The sequence below is a fragment of the Ovis aries genome, chromosome 4, assembly GCF_016772045.2.
Source record: "Ovis aries strain OAR_USU_Benz2616 breed Rambouillet chromosome 4, ARS-UI_Ramb_v3.0, whole genome shotgun sequence".
NCBI classification, from domain to species: Eukaryota; Metazoa; Chordata; class Mammalia; order Artiodactyla; family Bovidae; genus Ovis; species Ovis aries.
This window is the reverse complement of record NC_056057.1, coordinates 115,295,665-115,322,858: the sequence shown is the minus strand read 5'-3', so window position 1 is coordinate 115,322,858 and position 27,194 is coordinate 115,295,665. Positions and strand designations below refer to the sequence as shown.

At 60.6% G+C, this 27,194-nt stretch overlaps 1 protein-coding gene across 10 annotated transcripts in view; it reads right to left on the bottom strand.

Moving 5' to 3' along the window:
• Window positions 1-27,194, bottom strand: part of AGAP3 (ArfGAP with GTPase domain, ankyrin repeat and PH domain 3) — a 56,531-nt gene that overhangs the window by 13,175 nt on the left and 16,162 nt on the right. For 3 of the 10 annotated variants that reach the window (XM_042249264.2, XM_042249265.2, XM_042249267.2), the window contains exons 1-10: window positions 14,810-15,459; window positions 13,186-13,244; window positions 12,828-12,915; window positions 12,552-12,637; window positions 12,250-12,391; window positions 11,687-11,821; window positions 11,435-11,562; window positions 9,753-9,911; window positions 6,229-6,321; window positions 1,909-2,013 (exon numbers count right to left, since the gene is read on the bottom strand). In XM_042249264.2, the coding sequence (XP_042105198.2) occupies window positions 1,909-2,013; window positions 6,229-6,321; window positions 9,753-9,911; window positions 11,435-11,562; window positions 11,687-11,821; window positions 12,250-12,391; window positions 12,552-12,637; window positions 12,828-12,915; window positions 13,186-13,244; window positions 14,810-15,323 (1,509 nt within the window). In that variant the 5' untranslated portion in view covers window positions 15,324-15,459. Of the gene's footprint in view, window positions 1-1,908; window positions 2,014-6,228; window positions 6,322-6,509; window positions 7,496-9,752; window positions 9,912-11,434; window positions 11,563-11,686; window positions 11,822-12,249; window positions 12,392-12,551; window positions 12,638-12,827; window positions 12,916-13,185; window positions 13,245-14,809 lie in introns of those variants that run through there. The other 7 variants (XM_027969021.2, XM_042249269.1, XM_042249266.2 and 4 more) reach the window with 5 other exon arrangements.

Sequence of the window (27,194 nt, the reverse complement as noted above, 5' to 3'; positions counted from 1 at the left end):
AGTCACGGGGCGCCAGGTCACTGGTGAGCCACTGGCTAGGTGACCGAGAAGTCGACAAAGCCCACCGAGCCTCCGCCCTCTGGGTTGTTAGTGAAGTGAAAGTCGCTCAGTTGTGTCCGACCCTTTGTGACCCGCTGGACTGTACAGTTCATGGGATTCTCCAGGCCAGAATACTGGAGTGGGTAGCCTTTCCCTTCTTTAGGGGATCTTCCCAACCCAGGGATCGAACCCAGGTCTCCTACATTGCAGGTGGATTCTTTACCAGCTGAGCCTCAAGGGAAGCTAGACCATACTGGAGTGGGTAGCCTATCCCTTCTCCAGGGGATCATCCCGTCTCAGGAGCTGAGTCAGGGTTTCCCACCCTGCAGGTGGGTTCTTTACCAGCTGAGCCACCCGGGAAGTTGCGTGTGAAAACAGCCATCCCACAGGATCTCTCCCTTCCCCTCCGCCACCAAAACCAAACAGGACACCAGGCCCTGTCCTCCCTGTCCCCAGACACTCCCCGGCCCTCCCCTCCTCCTTCCGGGGTGCGGGGCCACCCAAGGGGCACGAGTGCCCAGCCAGGGCAACAGGAGGCAGGGGACAGCGAGGACGCAGCAGAGAGAGAGAGGCAGGCGGGCCTCACGGGAGGGGAACAAGGCCACAGATAGGCTCCCAGCCCTGCAGCCAGGAAGCACTGGGGCAGGAGGTGAGAGCACTGGGCCCAGGAGGCCCAGCCCCCCTCCCTGGGGACACTGCGGTCCTCTTCCTGGTCGGGGGGTGGGGATGCGGGGAGGGGGCGCCCTGCTTCCTAGGACAGCACGGCCCTCATCAGGGCTCTGTGGAGAGCCTTGCCACCTCTGGACTCAGCAAGACTTGGGGAGGAGAAGGCCAGAGTGGGGGCAAGGACAGTGCCCAGGAGCCTCTGTGCTGAAGCCCCAGAGGTCGCCAGGCCGAGGCCCCTCATCTAACCGGCCCCACGAGCCGGTATCCGAGCACTGGTTCCCACCCTGTGGAGTCAGAGGACCCCCAAGCTGAGGGGAAGGGCCGGGTTGACTGGAAGGGCCCACCCCAGGCCTGTAGGCTTTCTCAGGGTCCTGGGCGCTGCCCTCAGGGGGACTGGGCTACGGCCGAAGCGTGGACCCCAGTTCCTTTCAGCCGGGCCCCCTACAACCCCCATGCCGACTCAGGGGTGGGCGAGGGGCCCTTCCGAGGCTGGCCCAGGGGCCTCCGGGCCCGGGGTGGGGCCAGCCCACGTGCTGTGCTCGAGGGGCTTCGCGGGAGAACTCATTAGGCCCACAGTGGGGTGGTGACAGAGATGGATTCCGGTGACAGCTGTGCGCTGGAGCCACGCGGCGAGGGGAGAGGGGAGAGTGTGGGAGCCGCCACGGGGCCCCCCAGTCACTGTGCCCCGCCCCCTGAGGACCCCTCTGCCCAGGCCCCGTGCCCCGACAGGCCTCGCGCCAAGGGGGTCTGTCCCGGCCCCAGGCTACCCCCAGCAGCCCTGGCTTAACTGCCCTCTTGCACCCCACTGTCCTGGGAGCCCAGGGGCACACACATGCGTGGTGCGTGTTGGCAACACCGCCTTCCCCTCCCCACCCCCACCAAGCGTGAGCAACTCCATGTAACAGGCCTGATCCAGCTCTTAAAACAGCTCCAGTGGAGGAAGGAGAACCTGACTTGCACCCCAGTCCAGCCCTGGGGGCGACTGCCCAGCAGGTGGGTTTACTCCAAAGGGCCCGGCCGAGACGCAGAGCTTTCAGGCACCGGGCCTTAGGGGCCCCCGAGCCCCCAAAGCAAGGCCCCTTTCCCAAGAGCAGGACTTTCTGAGCTCAGGTGCTCTTCCCTCCAGCCCCAGAGTCCAGCTGCTCCATGTCCACCTGGCCCCCACACCCAGCCCGCCCCAGGTGCAGCGAGCCCCCCACTCACGTGCAGGCTGGGGTGGTAGGTGAGCAGCCCGTTGTCACACAGGGTCACATACTTCTTCTTCCATTCCTTGTTTAGGGACTTGCCACTCCGCTTGAGCAGGATGCCCTGGGGACAGAGGCCGCATCAGAGATGGGAGCCAGGCGTGGGGAGGGTCTCAGTGCCCACGGGCCCCACGGGCCTCCACCCCCGTCCTCCCAGGTCACTGTGCGTGTGGGCACAGAGACGTCATGCGGGACAGAAGCTGAACGGGGAGGGCCACCCGGACCAACCCATCCACAAGACTCAGGGGGCCCTCTCCAGTTACCACGGACCAGTGTCCCCGTTGTGGGACAGTGTCCCCAGGTTGTGGGGCTACATCTGCAATGAGAGGCGGGGGTTTCAATGGCCTCCCAAGATCTCCAGGGTGAGGGTGGAACACAGAGACCTCCTGTGGTAGCTCCAGAAGAGGGCAGACAAGCACCTGAATGTCCCCAGAATGCCCCAGTCTCCCCAAAGCAGGGAGTGGGGAGTTCCAGCCATCCAGATCGGCAACCAAATCTCCCATGGGAGCTGAGAGGATGCTGAGTGTGGCGCTTGGATGGGCCCCAGGATGGACAAGGGCCCCATGAGGGCCGGGATTTGAGAGTGCTGTTCATCAACAACCTCCCCCCACCGCCCCCGGCACCACAGCACACTGGGGGAACCCCTGGTGGACAGTGGGGAAAAGCCAGCAGAGACTCTGAGGCTGTTGGAGGACCCCACCAAGGAAGACCACCCACAGCCCGGACAGTCTCTGCTGCCCTCCCCTGACGACGACCCCTGGTGGTCCTGCACCCACTGCTGGCTCCTGAAACAGCGGCCAGCACAGGGGACCACCAGAGGATGGAGCCGGGGTCGGGATGGGACACAGACAGGCCTGGGCAGCAGGTTCCCCCAGACCAGTATCACCCCTGTGGGCCCCCTCCCCAAACTTGGGGTGCTGAGAAGAGGCAGTGTTGCCCAGAGACTCCTACACACCACTGCCAGGGGGAGGAGCCCCACAGCGGGATGGCCCGGCTAGGGGCGGGATTGGGCAGCACTCTGAGTGTCCCCCAGCATCACCCCCCCACCCCGCAAGGGGGTCATAAAGGAGGAGCTTAGGGCCACTGTGCCGGCATCTCCTTCAGGAGGGGGGTGCCCTGCCCTCAGGCAGGCAGGAAATGGGGGTCAGGAGACTCAGTGTGACAGAGTGAGGGTAAACCCCGATTCCATGACGCCCTCCCCTGCTCAGGCCTCCTACTAGGAGGTTCAGCCCTGAAAAGGTTAGCAGTTAGTGAGCAGGTGGCCTGGGATTCCCACACCAGGGGCCCGGAGGTGGAGGCCTTCAGTTCTGCTTTTCAACAGGTGTTTTAACCCCTTCCTCCCTCATCCTCCAGCTGGAGAAGGTGGGGCCGTCTAAGGACACCGCGAAGACCTGGTCCCCTTTTCTCAGGAGCAGCTTCTGAAAACTTAGGGTGTGAACTGAGACCTTCCCTAGACAGCAGGGTGCCTGGAACATCTCTGAAGGCAGCGGGCTCCGGTCTGGTGGTCCCTGAAGGAGCTCTGGTGACCTGCCTCGGGGGCATGGCACCCATCCCCTTGCAGACCAGAAACGTGGACACAGCTCAGCCGCTGCCTCTCGGCTGACTGTGGACCCCGGGCCCTGAGGACTGGGGGCCAGACTCTGGAGAAGACAGCCCAGGCTTCTCTTGCTGCTGCGGGCGGGGCTGGGGGAGGCGCCCCATCCCCGCCTCCCTTCCCACCTGCTCCCTGAGCCTCCGCGGGAGATTCCACCAGGGGCTCTGTCCCAAAACCCTTCACGCCCGGAGCTCCCTTCTTGGTCCCTTCACCTTCACCGGGTGCCCTCCTGGTCCGCCCGGGCTCATGCCACCCGCCCCCACTCTGCCTTCTACCACCCACGAGCTCTTAACATCCCCCAAGTCCCGGAAGCTGCCTGGGCCTCCGTCTCAGACGCGCAGACTCACCTATGGAGCACCCCCACCCACCCCCCTAGCAGGAGATCAGGAGTCAGGATGCGGGAGGCAGCGGAGGAGGGCAGACCTGTTTTGCCCCGCAGTCTTTCCCCTCCTCCACCGGCCCCTCTCTGGACAGCGGGAATGAGGCTCCGGCGCACGTTAGCTGGGGGCGTGGGAGGAGCGCCGGGGCGGGGCGGGGGGGGGGGGGGTTCGGGGGGCAGGGGGCGGCGCGATCGCGGCTGCAAGCGGGGCTTGGCCCGCGCCCACGCGCTCCGCCGGGCTCCGCCGCTCACCTGCCAGGGGCCGCCCGCTCGGCCCGGCCCTCCCCGCGCCCCAGGGGCGCCAGCCTCCTCCCCGGGCAGGCCGGCTGCGCACGGCGGCGCAGGAAGCAATCTGGGGCGGAATGTGAGCAGTGCGAGGGGGCGACAGCCCCCAGAGGACCCGTTCCCCGCCGCCTCCCGCCCGGCTCCGCCAGCCGGCTTAATTGCGGAGTCCGGATTGATTGGGAATGCAAATGGCAACTGAAATGCAATCTCCACTCCCAGCAGGAGCAGGGGGAGGGGGAGCGAGGAACCGGGAGAAGCTCGGGACAGGAGGGCTGGGAAAGGGGTAAGCCAGGCCTGGGGAGGAGAGGAGGGGCGCAAGGAATGGCCACCGGCCCAGGCGAGAGGAGAGGGCGCGGTGGCGCCCCATCCCGACAGTAGGCAGGTCCCCAAAGCACCAGCCCCCACCCCGTGTGATCCCTGGTGGCTGGAGACAGGTGCGGCAGCTCAGCCTCCTGGCTGGGCCCCTCCTTCTGAGGATCCCTGAGTTTAGGGGGGCCTGGAATCCTCAAGTGACTTCACTGATCCCTCCAGGGGCAGTGGAGCCTCAGGTGCAAGTTCACAGGGCTTCATCCTCCACTGCACAGACCCTCTTTCCCCTCCCTGTGCGGGATTCAGGGAGCAGATGAATTAGGGCAGACCCCAGCCAGGAAGCGGGGTGTGTTTGGGGCTAGACTGATCTCAAAGCGAGGATGAGTAGCTGGGTGGCTGGGTGGGGGAAGCATTGCGTTTGTTGACTGTTTGCCTGTGCCTGTGTGTATACTCAGAAAGCACACGCCATAAAGCAGGGAGTGACAATCCCCTGCCTGGAGCAGGTCCCCATTGCCTGGCCTGGCAAGAGGCCCTTTGAGGAGGCCTGGGTTGGCACAGCCCCATCAACAGGTTTCTGGGCCAGTTCTGCGCATACAGCGGAATGGGGAGGAGACGGCCAGCTGCCATCCTCCCAGCCCATCTCCCCGCCCACCGAGGAGGGTCCCTGCGAGGCATCCCTCGGTGACACTTCTGGAGGACTGAAGCACACCCAGCGCTCCCCACTGTGCCCTCCGGGCCCTGAGACACTTCCAGGGGTCTCCATTCGCCATGGCCCTCCACTGTGGGGTTAGAAACCCCCATTCCTAACACAATTCTGGTCGCAGAAGCCCCAGCCTGGACGGGCAGACCTGATCACAGGACCCTGGCCAGGCTGTGTCCTCTGGCCGCACAAGTCTACTCTGCACTCAAACACAGACATCACGGCTCCTGTAGACACGGGGCATCTCTAAACACCGGCTCCCAAGAAGATGTGTCTGTGCCAAGTGCAGCATCCCGGGGACGCAGCAGGCTGACCACCAGGCTGCTGGCCATCCCTGGGGGCACTTGGGCCAGCAGGCTCTCACCTGACACCTCCTCTCTCCACTGCCTCCAGCTCAGCGGTTCTATAGCCCTGCACAGCACACCAGCAAGCAACTCTGCCTTCCATCACCAGAGACCCCTCTCCATCACTCAGTGCCTTTTTCTAGCAAAGACAACCAGGACAGGCGGTCTGGGCGCCCTGGCCCTACTGGGCAGTGACTCCAGAGACTATATCAGGACTAAGTTTCCTGTTTTCAAACACACAAGAGGCTCACCTGGTAAGACTTGGCTGGTGAACCCAGGGTAGGACCAGCCCTTGGTACGCCCACTCAATCCATACTCCTCAGGGTGCCCTTTTGTGAATTCTCTCCCTTTTGGGGGAGGGAGGAGGAGAGGGATGTGGGGGAAGACCAAGCCGTGCTGCAGGGTCGGGCACCTCCAGAATCACCACCACCAATGCAGAGCCGCTGAAGGTGGCGGGCAGCTCTCTGCTGCCCCCAGGTGGTGATGAGGGTGAACAGGCAGGGCCAGGCCCGGTGAGCGTGCCGGCCATCCTTGCCAGGGGTGTGTTAACAGCTCAGCCTGGCAGGGGCCTGGGGCGCTGGTCTCTCCCATCTTCCAGAGCCATCCTCCAGCATTGCTGGGGCCTCCTCTCCACTTTTCTCCAGCCCCGGGGGGAAGGGAGTGCTGACCTGTTTGATGGGGATGGCCCGGCCGCTCCCGATGCTGTCCACCTTGCACTCGGCTGCCTTCTTCTCCCGGTCCAAGTCAGCACCCTTTCGAGACTGGAAGAGAAGAGAAGGGGCATGTCAGTGAGGACCCGGGGTCTGCGGGGGTTCAGCTGCCCGCCTGGAATCCCCAGCTGGCACCCCACCCTCCCCGAATCCCTCCCTCCCCCTGGACAGGCCCTAGCAGCCAGGCAGGGCCGGGCTGGGTGGGCACGGCGGGACTGGGAAGGAATGGAGACCACGAGTATTCCAACGGGTGTTTATTCTTACACACGGCACCATACAGAGCAGCACAGGTCATCACTGGGCCGGGCCCGCCCCTTACAAAAGAGCGAGGACATGAGATACCAAGGGCGTGAGGAGCGCGCAGCCCGGGGGGGCCAGGGGAGGCTGGGGCCTCAGAGAAGGGAAGGGGCCCGGAGAGGAGAGGTGGACGGTGGGGGCTGCGGGCTGGCCGGGAGCAGCGCGGGCACGACCGCCGGGCGAGGGGAAAACAAAGTCCAGAAGTGAGAGCCGGCCGCGGCACAGACACGCCACACGCGGCGGCACCGTGTGCCGAGCTCAGCGGCCGCGAGGCCCGAGGGGGCACAGTGGATGCAGAGAGAGAGGAGACGGGCCGGAGGAGGCCCTGCGCCCCTGCCGGGGCTCCTGGGGCAGAGCCCGGCCCGATGCGGATCCTAGGAAATGGGGTGTGTTGGGGGGGCCAAGAGAGGGGAAGGCAAGCGCGGCGAGGAGGAGGAGGAGGAGGAGGCGGCGGCGGCGTCCAGCAGAGCAGGAACAGCAGAGAAGTCCATGCAGGAAGGAGCAGAGGAGGGGAGGGGCGGGGAGCACCCCTGGGAGCAGCTGGGCCGCCGGCCGGGCGCTGGACGCCCCGGCCTCTGGGCCTCGTCGCTGGCCGGCGCGCCAGGCGGGGACAGGGGCCGAGCTCCCTTCTTCTCCGTGCGGCGAGAGCCTGGCGCCGTGCGTTCCGCCGGGCTGGCCACGCGGGCTGGCGGGGCGCTCCAGCGGTTCCTAGCCTTGCCTGGGGGTGTGGGGGTTAGTTACAAAGGTTCCTGTGGGTCTCTGGAGTGGGGAGCACGGCGGCCGCTTCTCATCTGAGAGCAGTCCCAGGGCCCGGCCCCGCACGGGGGACAATGTCCAGAGGTGCTGTGTGTCACCACCTGGTCTTCTAATTTGGAAGGAGTTGGAAAGGCCTTTTTGTTGATGAAAAGTTGGAAACAGTGGCACATATCTGCAAATATCGAAAGAATAGAGATTTTTGGCAAGTTATACTCGAGCCGCGCACACAGTGGGTCAGCAGGTGGCGAGGGCAGAGAACCCGGGCGCCCGGGGAGGAGAGGCGGCTGAAGAGGAGAAGGAGGAGGAGGAGAGGCTGCAGGCCGGCGGTCCATCTCAGGGTGTGGGGGGGGGTGCTCTGCGCTCCGGGCCCCACGTCCTTCCCCCAGCTCCTCCAGGCTGCCAGGGAGCAGGCCATGGGGGCCGTGGCCAGACCAGCAGGGAGAGCCAGGCCACTGCCCACGGACGTCTCTGCTACCAGTGCCTGCCCTCTGGGGCCTCTCCTGGGCACTGTGGCCTCTGCCCCTTGCACCCCCAGACGGAAGAGCCAGTCGTGGGGAGCGGGGTTCACATGCGGCCTGTCCCAGCCAGGCTGGCCAGCAGAGAGGCCCCCCACCCCGCAGCCACCCGAGGACCCCTGGGAGCCCAGAGAAGGGCAGGGGGCATGGGGTGTGCACCCCACCCAGGATGGGAACCAGGGCGAGGAGCGTCAAAACAAGGACATTAAGTCACGGGGGAGAGACCAGGGGGACGTCAGTGGCCCGTCCAGCAGGAAAGTCACGGGGCTGGGACGGGGGCAGGCATGGCTCTGCCAGAGGATGGCAAGACGGGGGGACCCCCTGCCCTCTACCCTCCCCCTCCCAGTAGCGACGATGAGAAGGGGAGGTCCCGAGAGGCACCTCGAGAGACATGGGCGCGTCTGGAGGCTCCCTCAAGGACAATGGCGCAAGTGAGGTCACCATGGAAACGATGGAGAGAAAAAAAAACAAAAAAAATCAGGTCGCCACAGTGAAGATGGAGAGAATGAAAGAGGCCTGGTGGGGCGGCTGTGCCGTGGAGGACGGGTGCGGCGAGGGGCACGTGAAGGCAGCGCAGAGGAGCAGGCGGCAGGGCGCACGGAGGCGCTGAGCGAGCAGCGGAGGAAGGCGGGAGGGGAGGGACGAGGGGAGAGGAGCGGGTGGGCAGGACATCAGCGAGCGGGCACCGTAGGCACAGAGGGCAGTCACTGTAGACCCAGGTGCCCATGGGCCCCACGGCGGCCGCAGGGGGGTTAACGCACAAGCAGGCAGCCCAGGGCGCTGTGTGTCTCAGCAGGCGTGAGCAGAGATGAGAAGCTGTGAATCCAGGCAGGGTCAGGGCTGGGGGTGGCGGGTGACGCACGGCAGCAGCAGGATGCAAGGCGCGGGGCAGGGCCGCAGGGGACAGGCAGGCAGACGAGGCAGAAGCGCGCACAGCTAGGATGCAGGGACAAGGCCTGGGGAGCACTGGCTCTGTCTGAGCTGGGTTCCTGAGGGCCTGGCCGGGGCCTGACCCTGGTCGGGGGCCGGACCAACCGACCGACACCCGAGCCCCGACGCTCGGAGAGCGGGATGAGGAGCGACGCAGAGAGACAGGGCGATCTCCACGTGCGGGTCCGCCCGGGATGGCACGCCCACCTCGTCAGGCCCACGACTCCCAGGAGGGTCCTGCCAAGCCCCCTTGCTGGATAGTGTGTCTGCGGGCCAGACGCAGGCTTGGGCCCCCGAGAGGTGACAGGCAGGGCCTCAGCAGCTGGAGGCACACAGGACCCTGGGCTGGGGGTTTGCGTGGAGGAGCTGAGAGCAGAGCCTGTGGCGGGCGGCTTGGGGGTATGGGAAACCGAGGCAGGACTCGGGAGACACAGGGGCCTGGGGAAGACGTCTGGGCCTTTTGTCGGCCGATGGCAGCAGCGGGGTGGGGGGGGGGGGAAGCGCGGTGGAATGAAAAGAACGGGGGTGGGTGGGGTGCAGGCGGACTGGGAGGCCTGGACCTGCTCTGGTCCCGCCATCTACCACCTCCTGCGGCCTTGGGCCAGCCACCCAGGGCCTCGGTCCACAAGGGCAGGATCCAGGGTATCTCAAAGTTAAGAGAGCAGACGGGTCCAAAGAGCCCTCCGGCTGGCCAGGACAGCCCTAAGGGGCCGGGAGGAGGGTTTCTGTGTGGTTGTGCTGAAGGGCGGCCCTGCGGGCTCGGAGGAGGATCACAGTCTGGGTGCTGATGGGGGGTTGGTGGGGTGGGGGTGCCTGCATGGAGCCCACGGAGGGTCATAATCTGGGTGCTGGTGGGGGATGCCTGCACGGAGCTCCCTCCGGGAGCGGCGCATGTCTGTGCAGATGCAGAGAGGGCAGGTGCAGCGTCCTGGAGGCTGGGGGCTCGGCCCTGCCTGGTCGGCGGCGGGAGGGGTGGGCACGTACCGTGAAGATGTTGGAGCGCCGCTTGGACTGCTTGCGGATGGGTGTGGGGGTGGAGGAGGCAGCGATGGTCTCCACGCGCAGCTCCCGCTGGCTGATGCTGGGCGTGGAGGGGACTGAGGCCGAGTAGTCGCTGAAGGCGCTGCTGCCGCCATTCGTGGCCTGAGGACAGAGAGGGCTCTCAGGGCGGCTGAACCTGGGGGCCTGGGGCTCGCAGGGCAGAGCAGAGGAGCCGCCTGTTCCTACAGAGGCTAACCCAGGAGGTGGGCAGCAAAGGCCTGGAGGCCCGCGGGACCCCATGGTCACCGCCCTGGGCTGCCCACCCTCCACCCCCTGCCTAGGGCCCCTAGCTAAATCAGACGCAAAGGGCTGCAGTCAAGGGCAGGAGCTGGGAGAGAACAAGACTGCAGAGTCCTGGCTCACAGCTGGGCGTGACACCAGGTGACAGGTCACCCTGGATGAGCTCCCCAGGCCTGCAAGAACGGGGAGGCTTTGGGAGGCCGGGTGGGGCTCAGGGCGCCATTGGCAGGGGTGGGGGGAGGGTGAGGCTGGCTTCCAGGCTCTGTGTGTGACAGGGCGTGAGATATGGGGAGGAGGAGGGCTGGGCGGGGAGCGAACAGCAACTAAGGCTGCTAAGGCTGCTGACCGCAGGAAGCAGAGAACGGCGGGACACACACAGCGGTGTTCGCTGGTGGCTGCTCCAGGAGCCACGGGCGGCATGACCCCCGACAGCCCACCGGATGGTCACTAAGTAGAGGACGCGCCCTGCCCCAGCAGCCTCCTCTGGTCCAAGGCCAACACCCGAGCTGCTGCCCTGTGAAGGGCACAGGGTCCCTGTGCACAGCTGACTCTGCTACAAGGCCAAGTGGCTCAGAGACGATGGAGAAGACCCGTGTACGGCTCTCCCTTTCTTACAGGGGAGCCCAAAGGTCTTTTACAGCTGTAAAGGGAGGGGATCCCTGGAAAAGCCCACCAGGCTGTCAGGATGCGGGGCGCCGGGAAGCTTTTGCAAAGACAACAGCCCTCGGCGGAAGGAGCAGCGTGGACTTGACCGCTCAGCACGCACGCCTGTGCTGACCCAGGGCTTTCCGCAGCGCGGGAGACCGAGTCCAGGAACACAGTTACAGAAGCTCTGGGCCGAATGTCAAGGGCCCAGAACTGACCAGGCAGTAGGCCTGGGAAGCAGGCAGGTGTCCAGGGGGTAATCTGGGAGGGACACGGCAGGACCCAGCTCAGGCACCCCACCCTCGCAATGGACTCCACGCAGCACAAAGGCCATCAGCCCTTGTGGGTTAAGTGCTGCCCTTCTAAATGCAAACACGGGGTCAGGGGCCGGCAGGTGAGGAGGGGGCGCCTCCAGGGACTCCTCTGGAGGTGGGTACTGAGCCCGCACTAACCCTGGCTGACCAGAGCAAATGCTTAGGTGGCGGCGGCTGCAGGTTAAGAAGTGTGGAGCAGCAAGGGGAGCTGGGAGCGGGAGGGCAGGGACTGCGGGGCACAGGTGGGGGGCCAGGCCAGGGCAGGTGTGCAGGCTGAGGGGACCCGAGCCAGTGCTTTCAAACCATCCGCAAGGCGGGAGACCAGACGCGGCAGGGACAGGCAGGCAGACAGACAGAATGGAGAGGCAGGGCCGAGGTGGGGTGGGATGGGCGTGCGGTGGGGGGAGCGCGGGGAGCAGGCCGCACCTGGTTGATGTGTACGGCCGGGATGGAGGCGGCGGACACGGCTGAGTGGCTGGGGGAGTTGGGCAGTGACTTGCAGGGCCCGATGGCCAGCTGCTGCTTCTTCCGCAAGGCCACTACCTTCTGGGCCACTGCAGGGGACAGCAGAGTCAATGACCCCTCTGGGAGGTGGGGGAGACCCCACTTAGAGCCGACTGCCCCCTCCGCAGAGCCTGCCTGACCCCCCGGGGCAGCGCCCGGCGCCCGCCGAGTTACCGTCCTGGAAGACGCGCTCCACGTTGAGCCCGTAGGTGGCACACGTCTCGTAGTAGGTGCATCGCTTCAAGTCTGTGGACAGCTTGCGGGCCCGGCTGTCATCGATGACCCGCGGGTTCGCGGCACTGATGGCGTCTGTCAGAGACGGAGGTGAGGAATCGGGGGCTGACTCAGCCGGCTGACGCTGCGCCGTGTGGTCAGAGGGTGGGGCGGGCCTAGAGCCCGGGTGGTGGATGCCACAGAGCACGAGAATATGGGGGTCTGGGCCTCGTTCCAGCTCTGCCACCGACTCACTGAGTGGAAATGAGCCACCCCCCTGTGTTCATCTCAAAGAGTGCAGCAGGACACAGCCATCACAAGGACGGCAGGGTCACAGCCAGAGGGGCAACCCAGCATGTAGGGGGCAGAGAGAAGGCGCCTGCTCAGGGTGGGGGTGTGTGGGTGGCCCATTGGAAGGGCTGGATCAGCGCCAGGAGGGCAGAGGGGGTAGGGGCCAGGCTTTCTCACGCTGGCCCACGGGGACCCACAGCCGCCGCGCCGCCCCAGTGAGCAGGCCCGCTCACCCTGTGTGCCCACCAGCACCATGGGCACCTCGCTGGTGTTGCGGAAGCTGCAGAGGCGCAGGAAGTAGTTGTACACCGTCTGGAAGCTGATCTCATCCTCCAGGCTGAACACAAACACCACTGCGTCCACCCAGGCAGCAAACTGGCGGGGGGGGGGGTGTGGAGCAGAATTACCACCCTCACCTGGGCATGGGTGAACTTCGCCACCCCCATCCCACCCACCGCCGCCCCACACACGATCTTGCTGGGGTCCCAGCTGGGAACCTCAAAAAATGGGGGCGCCACGCACGGGCCAGGGCTACCTGGAGCTCGGGGGGGCCTCCTTCATCTCGGATCAGTAGCAGGTAACTCTGGCCATCCACCACAATCTCCTTCTTAAACCGACCCCCTAGGACAGAGTGCGCGGTCAGGCCCCAAGCCGCAAGAGTGAGCCCACGACGGGGGTTGGAGGGGTGGCCACACAGAGAAGGGACCCACAGCTTCCAACAGAGAAGACGGGAGGATGGAGAGAGACACGGGGCTGCAGCCCCCTGAACAAACAGCGGGAGACAGGGACGGGCCGGCCCGTTAACGCTCACCTTCAGGGGACTCCTCCTGGACATAGGTCCCCGTCAGATAGCGGTGCACCAGGGCCGACTTCCCACTAGACAGGTTCCCTACAATGCCCTGCGGGAGAGGAAGGAGCAGTGGTCAGAGGGCTGGACAGACAGATGGCACAGCAGGACAGGCAGGACAGGCTGATTCAGTTGGGAGGAGATGGCCCAGCGCTGAGGATGGAAAAGGCAAGAGAAACCGGGAAGAGACGGGGGCACGGGGCAAGTCCGAGCCTAGAGACAGAGGGGACTGGAAGCTGGGGTGGTCGGGGAGAGTCACGCCGGCCCACCACTCTAGCCCGCACCCCCAGCCCAGGGCTGCCTGTGCCTCCCACTCACTCACCACTTTAAGCTCCGGCACTGAGCGGCTCAGGGTCCACTCCTGGCTGTTCACAAAGGAGTCTGCAGGAGAGAAGGCCACCCGTCAGGGCTGGGATGGCACAGGCCCCTTTGCTATCCAGCACCAACTGCCTCTGTGACCTGGCACCTTTGCGAGGCCACAGCCAGAAAACACCCTCACGCCCTAGTTTCCTGTGCACACTCAAGTCACTTCGGTCATGTCTGACGCTCTGCGAGCCCGCCAGGCTCCTCTGTCCGTGGGGATTCTCCAGGCAAGAATTCTGGAGTGGGTGGCCATGCCCTCCTCCAGGGGAATCTTCCCCACCCAGGGATTGAACCTGTGTCTCTTACATCTCCTGCACTGGCAGACGGGTGCTTTACCACTAGCGCTGCCTGGAAGCCCTTAGCTCCCTAAATGAAGTCGCTCAGTCGTGTCTGACTCTGTGACCCCATGGACTATAGCCTACCAGGCTTCTCAGTCCATGGGATTTTCCAGGCAAGAGAACTGGAGTGGGTTGCTATTTCCTTCTCCAGGGGATCTTCCCTAGAGAGCAGCAAGAATGCTCTCTGATAATAGAACAGCGGGGTGACAGCTCTCAGTTCTCTGGCCTGGACAGACCGGATCCCTCTTCTTTCCACTCCAGCAGAGTGGGTAGCTACTACCTTGAGTCACGCCCTACTCGGCGCCCCCGCCTGGTGAGAGGCTGTTCCATGGGTCTCCGCCAGACCCAAGCTGGGCTGGGGGCCCGCCTCTGCAGCCAGTAGGAACAGCTCACTCTCGCAGGGTGGGGCCACCCACTACATTCCTGGTGAGCAAAGAGGGCGGAGCCCTTCACCTGGCCCTGTTTGGTGAGAGGCCGGTCCAACAGGGAGCTGTCTGCCCCTCCCAGCCGGCCCTCCTCCCCAGGCTCCTCCTTGGCAGGAGCCAGCCACCCTTTCTTTCCCTGAGATCCGCCTCCAGCGCTCCTCCTCTCAAGTCCATCCCCAGCTCCTGCCTCACCCCGGCGCTACCCAGAGCCCCTGCCAGGGCCAGCCCCTCTCCTTGAGCCTCTAGGTTGGCACAGACATCCTGGGGCCAGCTCCAGGCAGCTCCGAAGGGACCAGGCTCTTGGGGGCAGGGTTCACGCCCCCTCCCCAGGCTGCCTCCAAGAGTAGTTACAACGCGCGGGTCCAGTCCCTAAACTCATCTGCAAAGGCAGCTTAAAGGCTCACCTGGGAGCTAGAGCTGCTGCTGATCTAGTCCTCCCCGCCCTCCAGAGCCGGCCCGGGCTCCGAGTGTCTCATCCGTCCCGGGGCCCTTTCCTGGGTCTCCAAAAGTGAGAAAGGGGCCCTTCCGTTCCGCTCTCATTCCACTTCGTTAGGGCCACGGGAGGGAAGCCCTCCCGGGACCCACCTGGAAGCCCACCTTTGCCACAGCCACCGTCTCCAGACCCAACAGCGACCCCAGATCTTGCCGGGTGCTGATCTACTTGGTCCAGCCCCGTCTGGCGGACCCCCACGCCCCCCCCCCCCCGCCCGCCTTCACGGCACGCCCACCTCTCCTGGTAGGTGTCTGGTTTGTTTCACAACCGCCCTCAAGCCCGGATTCCAACGGGAGAGGACACCCAGGCCCGGGCGCTCCCCCTTACCGCTCGGCGCGCCCAGGAGTCTGGGGGCCGCGGCCGCCCGGCGGCTCCAAAGCGGCTCAGACGGCGCGGGCGCGGACGCGGGCTCCCTCCGGCGGAAGCGGCTGGTGAGCAGCCTCCAGAGGCCGGCGGCAGTGCGGGGGCGGCCGGCCTCGGGCGCGGCGCGCGGGGCCTCGGTGCCCAGCAGCAGGTCGCGGCGGCTGGGGAAGGCGCCCAGGGAGCTGGCGTCGCCGTCGCTGCGGGTGCGCGCGCGGGGCAGCAGCCCGGACTCAGCGCGCCGGATCTCCTGGCCGCGGCGCAGGCGAAAACTGAAGCTCTTCCTCAGCGCCGACAGGCCGCGCCGGGGGCTCGGGGCGCTGCGCCCGCCGCCGCCGCGCAGCACCTGCCAGCGCTGGCTGCTCCAGAGCGAGGCGCCCCGCAGGAAGCCGGAGCTGCCCGCGCGGCCCAGCCCCGCGCCCGCGCCCGCGCCCTCGGCCTCGCCCGCCAGCTCCAGGCGGTTCACCTCCAGGAACGTCATGCTGGTGGGCCGCGGTGCCTGGGCGCCCCGGGGCCGGCTGCGGCGAGCCGGCGCGGGGCTGGACGCGGGGCTCGGCGCGGGACTGGGTGCGGGCCCAGGAGCCGACGCGCGGCCGTCGGGGGTGCCGCGGCGGCCGAGGCGCGGGCGCAGGAGTCCGAGCAGCAGGCTGCGGGCGCCGGCGGGGGGCGGCGGCGGCCCCGGGCCGCTAGAGCACACGCTCCGCGGCCGCGCCGGCTGCTCGCGCGCAGCGCACAGGGCGGCCTGCAGGGCGGAGGCGGCGCGGTCGGCCGGGGCGCCGTGCAGGTCCAGCGAGTCGCAGACGCTGAGGGCGCGGCGGCAGGCGGCGGGCCGCTCCCGGCTGCAGCTGTCCGCCGGCCGCCAGCCCCGCTCCATGCTCAGGGCCCGCAGGCGAGGGCCAGGCCCATGGCGAGGGGCGCGGGGCTGGGCCCGGGCCGGGGCCGCGGCCGGGGCGCACGGACCTCCGGCCTCTGGGCACCTGGTGTCGGCCGACTGAGTCCCTCAACGCCTCCACCTCGCAAGCCGGCAAGCCCAGACCTGGAGAGGCCGGGAGCCAGCCCAGCACCGAGAGAGGCGGCAAGCCTGGCCTGGAACACCCGGGAACGGCGGCGGCGGGGGCCCCCGAGCCCTCAGAAAACAGGAAATTCCAGCCCAGGGCTCCTCCTCAGTTGGGGCAGGTAGGAGAGGAGCTGTCATTAAGAGCAGGCCAAATAAATAACAGTCCTGGGCACAGCATGCGCTGGGCTCGGTTTTGGAGAGAAGCGGACCATTCGCTCTTTTCTCCAGGGAAGAACCAGAAGATGATCCACCAGGGTGGAAGCTGGTAAAAGCCTAAATTATGAGTCAGGAGTTACACTGAGGGCTTCTTATCTGGAAAACACGGAGCCTGAACGAGGTGATCCTGTCTTGGCTCTTGGCTCAGTCTGGGATTGGGAAACTTGCGAATCCGAGTTGCTGGTTGTTTCAGTCAGCTCTTCTGTTAATGACTGAGGCTATCTTCTTCCTCAAAGACTATAAAATCACCTGGACTAGGATAAGTGCTGTCCTGCCCAAGGGTGGCAGAAAATCAGAAGATAACCTTGGGACCTGAACTGGATCGTGCCGGACGAGTGACTCACTTCTGAGCCCCTCAAGTGTCCTGGCTCCTCCAGCTCTTTGGCCCCCCTCCTCCTGTCCAGAGGCTGTGCAGAGGTGAAGCTGCAGACTGCAGACCTCGTGGGAGGCTGACTCCAAGCACCTATGCCCTTCGTGGGCTGTCCCAGGCACTCGTTAAATGCAGGGCTTCCTCCAGGACGGGGCAGAGGGCAGGGTCGCTGCGCTGTGCTCTCCACTAACCATTTAAGTGTCAGTCCTCTCCGGGGTCCTGGAGATGGGCCAGTTTAGCATAATCCACAAGGACCACAAGCAGATCAGGACAAACCAGTTTAGGCAGTGGCAAGGTTGAGGGGGCTCGCGTTTCCCTCTGAAGACATAATACTCCCAGGCCTGCTCCAGGCCCAGTCCAACCCAACTCCCAACATATCTGTCCCTCTCAGCTTTAGAATTCCACGGTCCTGGTCAGAAGCAAAGTACAAGATAAAAGTGGCACATTCCAGAGGGGGCTGGGGTGGGGGAATGCCTGAGGAAGGCAGGGCCTCCATCCTGGGTGCTCCTGCGGAACCTCGAGCTGGAAACTTCTAAGTCCTGGGCTGGATCTCCGGGGCCCTGGGGGGTGATTCTGTATTTTCCTGGGACTGGTTATTAATGGTGATGAGGATGGCGCCTTCCTCTCTAGGGTACATTTCCCCTACATAATAGTCGGTTCTGCAGAAGAGCCCTTCCCAGGATCCTTCAGGCATCGAGACAAGAACACAACTCAGGAATCCTGACTCACGTTCCCAAGTTTAAGCCTCACACACCGAACTTCCCTATCTTTGTTCATATCAGTCTGTCTGCCCTTTCTCACGCACACATATGGGATGACCCCTCCCCCACAGAATAAGGCGGCTCATTCCAAACCCTCTTCCCGAGCCAATGAAAATGCATGCACAGGACAGCAACTATCAGAGGCAAATGGGCACTAAATGGGGATGGGGACAAGGTGCCCAACAGGGGGGTGAGCTGCTTTAGAACCCAACTGGCTACCCTCAGGCAGAGAGGAGCAGGACAGAACAGGAGAGTAAAAGGCCTGCACTTACAGACACACACGCACACACACACACACACACACACACATATACCCAGGGACACACACAGAGACACATATACACAGACACACATAGACACGCACACACACAGACACATATACACAGAGACATAGACACCCACACAGAGACACACAGACATGCACATGCACGCAGACACACGCAGGCGCGCGCACACACACACACACACACACAAGCTCCAGGAAGGCAGGCAGCCATGCCCCGGCCAGAAGGTGAAAGAATACCTTCCGTTCTCAGAGGGCACACCGGCTCTGGGCTCCCACTGCACCTGCAGAACTGGTCCAGGCAAAATGCTGAGCCTGGGGCCCCCCTGCTGGCTCAGTGGTAAAGAATCTGCCTGCCAGCGCGGGAGACACGGGTTCCATCCCTAACCCGGGAAGATCCCACATGCCTTGGAGCAACTAAGCCAGTGTGCCACAGCTACTGAGCCTGTGCTCCAGCTCCCGAAACCGGTGCGCCCTTGAGCCTGTCCTCTGCAACGAGAGAGGCCCACACATCCCAGCCAGAGAGGAGCCCCGCTCCCCGCGAGTAGAGAAAAGCCAGCACAGCAATGAAGCCTCAGCAGAGCCATGAAGAACTAAACCTGGCACAGCTTCCTCTTCCTCGTCTGGCTGACTCCTTCCTGCTGCTTCTTCCCAGAAACCCTTCCTGACTCGGGGAGACTAGACAGAGAAGGGCACCAGCCTGCACATAAACAGCTCAGACAAAGACCCTGGAAAGGAGATCGGGGCAGGCGCACACCTCTCCTTCTCGTTGGCATTAGCCACCGCCACCGCCCCTGGTCATGGACAGGGTCTCTGTGTTCTGTCTCACAAGACTCGACTCCAAAGAGAAGCAGTCAACAGCTCACTCAACACAACCCAAAGGAAAGTAGGGCAGTCCTGAAAAGCTCTAGGCTAGGGCCACACCAACCAAGTGGAAACCCCATAAAGCTGGCTCTCGTGTCAGTTCTCTGGTGCTTAACGTCATCAAAAATGCCAGGCTAAAGCTGTTGCACAGAGACCCCACGGAAGGTTCTGGGGGAACTGAAGACTCAATCTCTTTAATTCCTGGGCATGGTCCTGGGTGAGAACGGACAGGGGTCCCTGGAGGCTGAGCAATGAGCAGCCCAGAGCAAAGGCAGGTCAGAAGGAGAAGAGCCGATTCTAGGGCTGGGTGTGCTGGACTAGGCATCGGGACCTGAGAGAAGAGGGCGCCTGCGAGTGTGGCTGTGGCCTGGGGGCGGTGGAGACAATCAAACCCAGGATGTCTCGGGAGAAATAGAAAGCCCTCTGCAAAGGCATGCTGTGCAGAGGGGCAGTGCCATGGTGGGAGGAAGAAGGGCGGCCTCGGGCCCGGGAATCCCATGGAACCTTGTACCTAGTCCCTCTCAAATATTTGCCGGATGATCCACTGATAAGTGTGGAGGCGCGCCCAGCTGAGGCCACTGAGCCAAGGAGCCTGGGGAGGTCCTTCTCGGGGCCCAGCAAGGGCGAGCTTCTTGCTGACAGCCGGCTGGGGTCTTCTTGACCACAAGGTGGCAGCAAAACATCTTCCCGCAGCCCAGGGGGCTGCCAGCTGTGCTGCCCGGGAAGGAGTGGGGACCCGGGCAGTGGCCGGCCACGCGGGTCCATCGAGACCCTTGACCGCTGAGCCGAGGGAGGCGAACAGGGCCACACGGGTGGCGCGTGGTGATTCTCTGAATGAATCAATGAGTCAGTGAAGGCATGAAGAACATTCGTCTTAGCTGCTGAGCATAAACTGCATGCCCTGGCTTTTGCTCCCCTTGTGGGGAGGACGGCAGGCTGACGAAAGTGGTCCCTGGCTGGGACAGTTTGTTGAGATAAATCGCAGTTGAGATCAGATCCAAAGTGGAGATGGACAGGGGTGTGATGGCAAGACACGTACTCCAGAGCCAAGAAAACTTGGGTGCAAATTCAGCCTCTGGCAGCTACTGGCTCCACGTCTGTCTAGTCCCCTGAATGTCAGTGGGTCTCGGCGTTTTTAGTCTGTAAACCGGGGATAATCCCCCTTCCAGCTGAAGTTGCTATGCAGTGATGTTTATGGAGGGTCTGGAGCCGAGTTGGCACGCAGCAGGCGACCAATATAGCTGGACACCTCAGCAATTCCCCATTAGCTCAGGCCTGTGGACTGCCGGTCCCTCCATCTCTTCCCCAAGAGGCCACAGAGGCTCTTCTGGATCATGTCTTTCTCTGAAAGTCTGATGAAAGCTGTCATGGACTGAACTGGGTTCCCCATAGATCTGTATTTTGAAGTTCTAGCCCCTGGTACTTGACAGTGTGACCTTATTTGGAAATAGGGTGGTTGCAAAAGGGATTAGCTGAGATGAGGTCCCCCTGGATTCGGGTGGGCCCCACTCCCTATGACTGGTGTCCTGATAAAAAGGGGAAATTTGGACACAGAGAGCTATGCACAGAGGGAGTATAACGTGAAGAGACATGAGGAGAAGACAGCCATCTACAAGCCAAGGGTCCGCCTTAGCACCTCAGCTGTTAGTCACTCAGTCACGTGTCGAACTCTTTGCAACCCCCCATGGACTGTTATCCCCGCCAAGCTCCTCTTGTCCATGGGATTCTCCAGGCAAGAATACTGGAGTGGGTAGCCACTCCCTTCTCCAGGGGAGCTTCCCGACCCAGAGATCGAACCTGGGTCTCCTGCGTGGCAGGCAGATTCTTTACGGAGAACTTTAAGAGGGATGTAAAAAACATACAGGTGCTATAGATTCCAGGGGCCCAGCACAGAGAAAGGAGCCCCTTCCCAGACCCTCCCCCCTCAGGGAATTCTGCCCCAGCTGCTAAGTCCCGGAGTCAGAGAGCTCCCCAGGGACTGCGTCCCCTCCCCCATGGAAAGCAGTGAGGATCGAAGACCGCCTGGAAACAGGCTTTCTGGCAGCAAGCCAGCTACTGGCTAGCAGTTTTTTCATTTTTCTTTCTGTCCACCAAGTCTGAGCAAGGCTCAGTCCCCTCTGAACGGCCCCTACCAGCCTCCTAGTTCAGTTCAGCCGCTCAGGTGTGTCCGACTCTTTGCGACCCCATGGACTGCAGCACGCCAGGCCTCCCTGTCCACCACCAACTCCCAGAGTTTACTCAAACTCATGTCCATTGAGTCTGTGATGCCATCCAACCATCTCATCCGCTGTTGTCCCCTTCTCCTCCTGCCTTCAGTCTTCCCCAGCATCAGGGTCTTTTCCAAGGAGTCAGTTCTTCGCATCAGGTGGCCAAAGTATTGGAGCTTCAGCTTCAGCATTAGTCCTTCCAATGAATATTCAGGACTGATTTCCTTTAGAGTGGAGTGGCTGGATCTCCTTGCTGTCTAGGGGACTCCCAAAAGTCTTCTCCAACATCACAGTTCAAAAGCATCAATTCTTTGGCGCCCAGCTTTCTTTATAGTCTGACTCTCACATTCATACATGACTCCTGGAAAAACCGGCCTCCTAATCTCACCCTAAAACCCTGAGGGAGGCCAGACAGACAAGACATAGCTCCCTGCTGAGAGGCATCACCACTAAGGACCATGTGTTCCGCCGAGAAAATTCTGCTGCCTTTCAACAGCTTTCCCCCAAAGAGGACAGGAACACCGTGTGCACCTCCAAATCCCTCAGAATCCTCCGACGACCCTGAAGGTGGGGTGAGCCTCGCTGTGGTGGGTTGAGGGGACTCTGGCCTCAGAAGGTCAAACTGCATGCCCCGTTGAGGCACTCAGCCTTTTCATCCCAGTTTAGACACGTGTCCTGCATTTTATCTGTCTTTAAAGGTTGTTCTCTTCCTTCAGAACTGAACAACGGTCCAGCCGAATCCCATGAGCTAAAAATCTGCCTCTTCCAGTCCAACAGGTTTCGAAAATGCATTCAGTCTGTAGCTCCTCAGTCCTTTATCAGCAGCATCAACATGCTCATAAGTCTGCTTTCAACTTTTTTTAACAGAAGTAAAATATTTTAATAAAGGGGAGACGCAATACAGTATTCAAATACTTGTACCCTTTTTGCTGCAAGACAGAGGAGTGCTCCTCAACCTGGGAACTCCAGTACAGATGTATAAGTTCAGGGTCTCAAGGAAAGGGGGGCTGAGGATCCGTGCACACTATTAAGGATAAAGACTTGGGTAGTTTGAGAGTCTAATGGACCAAAGTTGAAAAGCATCTGAATTCCGGGTGAGGGAGGGAAGGAATGGGAATTTGGGATTAGAGGATGCAAACTATCATATGTAGAGAATGGATAAACAGCAAGGGAACAGCACGGGGAATTATATTCAAAGTGTGTGTGCTCAGTGGCTCAGCCGTGTCCAACTCCTTGCAACCCCATGGACTACTGCCTGCCAGGCTCCTCTGTCCGTGGGGATTCTCCAGGCAAGAATATCGGAGTGGGTAGCCATTTCCTCCTCCAGAGGAAGATCAATATCAATGCAATATCCTGTACTAAACTGTAATGTAAAAAAATATGAAAAAGATTATATGTGCGTAACTGAATCACCTTGCTGTTCACCAGAAATGCAACATCGTAACTCAACTATGTCAATAAAATAAAGCTGTAAGTAAATAAAAGCATCTGAATTCCCATTACAGAGGATACAAAAGCAGGGCCTACGCTGCAACACCTTGTCCCCACCACCCTGCAAGGGTTCCACTGTCCAGCCCCAAGTAGCCGGTTCAAGTGCACACTTTCTGTTCAGCACCAGCAAGCGCTCCCAGTCCCACCAGCCCGCTTATATCACAGAGCAACTGGGAGTGGCAATCAGAGCCTTGGCACCTGGCAGTTGGTTTTCAGGCTTCTTTTTTTTTTTTTAAAGTAAAAGGGTTTTATTTGCAGAGGAGCAGGACTCTAGTAGAATAAGCCAAACCCTATGTCTGACTCCTCTGGCTCCTCCTTCTAGTCTTTCTGCAGATCCTGGGGCAGTGGAGACAGCCACGGTCCCTGGCCAGCGGGTGCTCTGGCCAGCTTGCCGACACCCTGGGCCATGATGTCTGGGACGTTCTTTCTTTTCAGCTCACGGATGACCTTGTGGAGCTGGTCGTTGTCCACTGAGATGCCTGCACTGCCCAGGATCTTCTCGCATCCCTGGAGCTGGGGTGGGGAAGGCATCGCACCTGAGGGCACCAGGCAGGTAGGAGGTGACAAGGCGCATCTCCACGGCGGCTGAGAGGCCTGGCCTGTGCACGCTCAGTGGCATCGGAGACCTGGCTTCCTTCTTAATTCTACCCTGTCTTCAGCTGGCAACTCCCTGCCCAGCCAGGTAATCAGCTACGAGGCCTGGGTCCCCGGGCCACAGCATCACCATGAAACAGCACGAGGGAACCCTGGTGACTGCATGGGGCTCACAGGAGGCCAACTCCAAGGGAGCTTTAGAGACTGCCTGGCCGACTGCAGCCTCCCCATGTGGCCGTCGGCTGAGAGATGAGAAGGGCGTGGGGGTCAAGGTCACAGGCAGACCCGCCCTGCTTTGTGAACTCACGCCACAGGCAGAGCCCACCAGGAGCCCCCGATGGACCCCCTCCCTCTCCTTGGTCTGCCATTAGCCACAGCCGGATGACACACAGGGCAGAGGGGGAGGGGTCCCTGCAAACCATCTTCTCAAACGTCCGTCCTGAGCCTGGAGACCCCACGAGGGCAGGTCCCTTCCACCTCTCCTCTGGGCACCCTCAACCGCGCTCCCCTGCACGCCTGCCTCACCCGGCCTACCACTTCCCTGAAGCCTGGGGCCTCGGATCTCAGCCACCAGCTGCTGCTGCTGCTAAGTCACTTCAGTTGTGACCGACTCTGTGTGACCCCATAGACGGCAGCCCACCAGGCTCCGCCGCCCTGGGACCCTACCCCGCCCCCAGCACAGATTGGCCGGGCAGCGGTGGGGGAGGGGGAGCCCACTGGCCTCGGAGTCTGCCTTTGTGGAGCTGCAGTCAAGCTGCAGGGGGCGCTGTGCTAGGTCCTGAGAGATGCCATTTGCAACAAGGCTCCTTGGATTTAAAGGACAGACAGAGGAGATCAACAGATTCATGACATAAAAATGAAGTCCTAAACGGTAAAAAAAAAAAATTGTTAAAAAAAAAAAACCCTAAGAGAAGATACAGCTAAAGAGAAATCAACCCCTGGATAAAAATGTGACTCTGCTGTGCTTAGTCGCTCAGTGGTGTCGGACTCTGGGATCCCATGAACTGCAGCATCCCCGCACCGCTCCCCCCAGCCCCCGCCCTTGCTCCTCTGCCCATGGGATTCTCCAGGCAAGAACACTGGAGTTGGTTGCCACTTCCTTCTCCAGGGGATCTTTCCATCCCAGGGACTGAACTCACATCTCTTGTGTCTCCTGCATTGGCAGATGGATTCTTTACCATTGAGCCATGTGGGAAACCCCCAAAGGGGGAAATCAACACCTGGATAAAAAATGTGACTATGCTAATGGGTTAACATCACACCAACATGCAAAGCATACAGACGTCACTTAAAAAAAACACACACACATAAAATCTTAACAAAGTAAAGCAAGTACAAATGGGCAATTCACATGGAAATTGCTCACTCTCAGTTAGGACTTAAAGAAATAGAAATTAAAAATGAAGTTCCACTTCTCACCTACCAAACCCTTAACAGGCATGACTTTTGTGTCCATGAGGCCCATGCTGGCAAGCGTGTGAGCCCCCTTCCCCAGAAGCTCAGCCCTCTGCCCCTCACACTGAAAGCCACAGGGGCTCCAACAGAGACCCTCTGATGTGGACACAAAGTTTGAGGCCCAAAGAAGTCCAGCACTTCTGAAACAGTGATATGAACCAGAGTGTCCACCAACATGGAAGTGAGGGCTTCAGCAACTGTGTCTGCAGACGGTGGGACATCGCACAACCATTTAAAATAGCATCTGGGGACTTCCCTGGTGGTCCAGTGGTTTAGACTCAGTGCTTGGGGTTTGGGTTTGATCCCTAGCCAGAGAACTAATACCCCACATGCCAGGTGGCATGGCCAGAAAATAAATAAATAAATAATTAAATAATGTCTGCAGAGACTTTTACTTAGCAAAGCAGCAACCCTTATGATCTTTTTTTTTTTTTTAAGATACAAAATTGTATGTAACACAGAAAGTGAAAAGAAAGTGAAAGTCGCTCAGTTGTGTCCGACTCTTTGCGACCCCATGGACTATACAGTCCATGGAATTCTCCAGGCCAGAATACTGGAGTGGGTAGCCTTTCCCTTCTCCAGGGGATCTTCCCAACCCAGGGATCAAACCCAGGTCTCCCGCATTGCAGATGGATTCTTTACTAGCGAGTCGCCAGGGAACATGGACCCATCTTAAAAAACAGAGGGAAAAATGAACACGTCAAAATGATGACAGAGGCCGACTCTGGCAGTTAGGCCCTGCAGTGATTTTTTTTTTTTTTCTGTTTCTATTTGTCTGTGAAATGTGTGTTTCACCGTTTCCTAAAATGCCTGTAGAGAATACACTACTTTTGTACAAAGAAAATGAAACAGAGGAAATGGAAGACTGTTCCAGCTGGGGATGAGGGCTGGATGAGGGATGAGGGCTGGGTGAGGGATGAGGGCTGGGTGAGGGAAGAAATACCTGGTGAGTGAGAAAGACAGGGGGTGAGGGGGTGGTTGTTGCACTCTCCTGTCTGAACCCTTGGCCCTGAAGGCCCCAAGTCCCCCAACATGCAGCTCTGGGTCACTGCACAGCCTGAGCAGGGCTCCCAAGAGCTTTCCAACCCAGGTCTGTGGGACCTGAAAGAAGAAAGCTGGCTGGGGCTAGTCAAATAAATGTGCACTCTGCCAACCTTTTTAGAATTTTATTTGGGGGTATAAAAGCGCATTCCTGGGGCTTCCCTGGTGGTCCAGTAGTTGAGAATCCGCCTTCCAATGCAGGGGACACGGGTTCGATCCCTGGTCCGGGAAGATCCCACATGCTGCAGAGCAATAAGCTGCAACTACTGAGCCTGCGCTCTAGAGCCCGTGCTCTGCAACGAGAGAAGTCACGGCAACCTGGAGCCCACACACCACTAGAGAAAGCCCATGCAGCAATGAAGACACCGTGCAAAGAAATAAAGGAAGAAAAAATTTTTAATATCATCTGTTTTAAAAAAGCACATTCACAACATGCTCAGAAAGCTGCCCTTGGTCCTCTGCCCCTTTCTCTTTCCTTCACGTGGAAGCCTCCAGAATGAGTGTCCCCTCCCCCTACCAGAACCCCAAGGCTAGGACCTGGACTTAGCACTTCACCACGACGCCCAGCCTGGGCAGCTGGACCAGCTGCTCATGCAATGGGCTGGCAACCATCCCCAGCCCATGGGCATGGGCCTCACTCATGCTTAAAGCCTACTGAGGACCTTCAGGTTGCTTCCTTTTTTTAAAATGTCTACAAGCAAGGCTGTAACCAACACGTGTACCTATGTATGTTGTTTCATAGGTTACATGCCCCAAAGTAGAAGAGTTGAGTTCAAAGAAAAATACGAATTTTTCATGTCCATGGATGATGCCTGATGACTCTTCCAAACAGGAGGCAGCAATCCGCTCCCCACCCCGCCACCGACCAGTCCCCCACCAGCAACACACTGCCACTCTCACCGGCATCAGAAGTCATCAGCTCAGCTTCCACTTCTAAAGGGGGAACCCAGTACCTTGCTCTTCAGATCTGCGTTCCCCTGCTTACTTTGAGGCTAACTGCCTTTTCATGGTCACCAACAATTTGCATTTCCTCTTCTCTGAACTGTCCACCTGGTTCTATTCTTTGTCTAATTGTCTTTGGGGTTTAAAAATTCTTTCCTTAACAATTTAGAGGAGGAAATTCCTTGGAGGTCCGGTGGTCAGGACCCTGTGCTTTCACTGCCAAGGGCCCCAGGTTCAATCCCTGGCTGGGAACTAAGATCCCTCAACCCACCAGTGCAACCAAAAAAAGAAATTAGAGGAATTCTTTGTGTAACAAGCATCTTAACCATTTATCTGGCATATGTTCATGGCAAGCGAATTCTCTTACTGTAGTCTACAAAAATGTAATTAAATCTGTTAATTTTGTAATTGATTATAACATCTGAACGACAACAAATATCCACAAGACAAGAGCGATACTAAAAACAACCAAGGGCTTTTACTGACAGAAGAATACAAGCTAAGACTTGCAGAAGGCAAGTCCAGATGAGAAAAATCACCACATGGCAACCCCAACAGGACAGATTCAGGTCACTGATGCACTGAAAACCACTGAGTGAGAGCTGTTGGGAGCAGTTTATTTCCCAGGTGCAGAAGTCTCACCCCACAGACTGAATTACAAAGGGGGAAGCAAAGGGTCTTCAGGATGAGGAGATCTGGTAATTATCTCTTTAGCATCACCAAGAACAGAACCTGACATGCCACAACAGGAGGTATTCCTGTCAAAAGGGTTTAACCTAGATCTCACCAAAGCCCACCCCCGCCCCCACCCACCTCACTTCAGGTCATGCGCAGCAAGCGGAGATAAAAGAACCAAGTTAAAAAAAACCACTGGCCCCAGCATTTGAATCAGGGCATGGCCTTCTATGAGAAAACCTGCCCCAGACTCTTCAAGAGTCTGCATTATGGACAGGTAAGAATGGCCACCGTTAAAATGTCTATAATAATAAATGCTGGAGAGGGTGTGGAGGAAAGGAAACCCCCCCTCCCCGCCCCCTCGACAACGGCTGGTGGGAATGCATGCGGCTACTA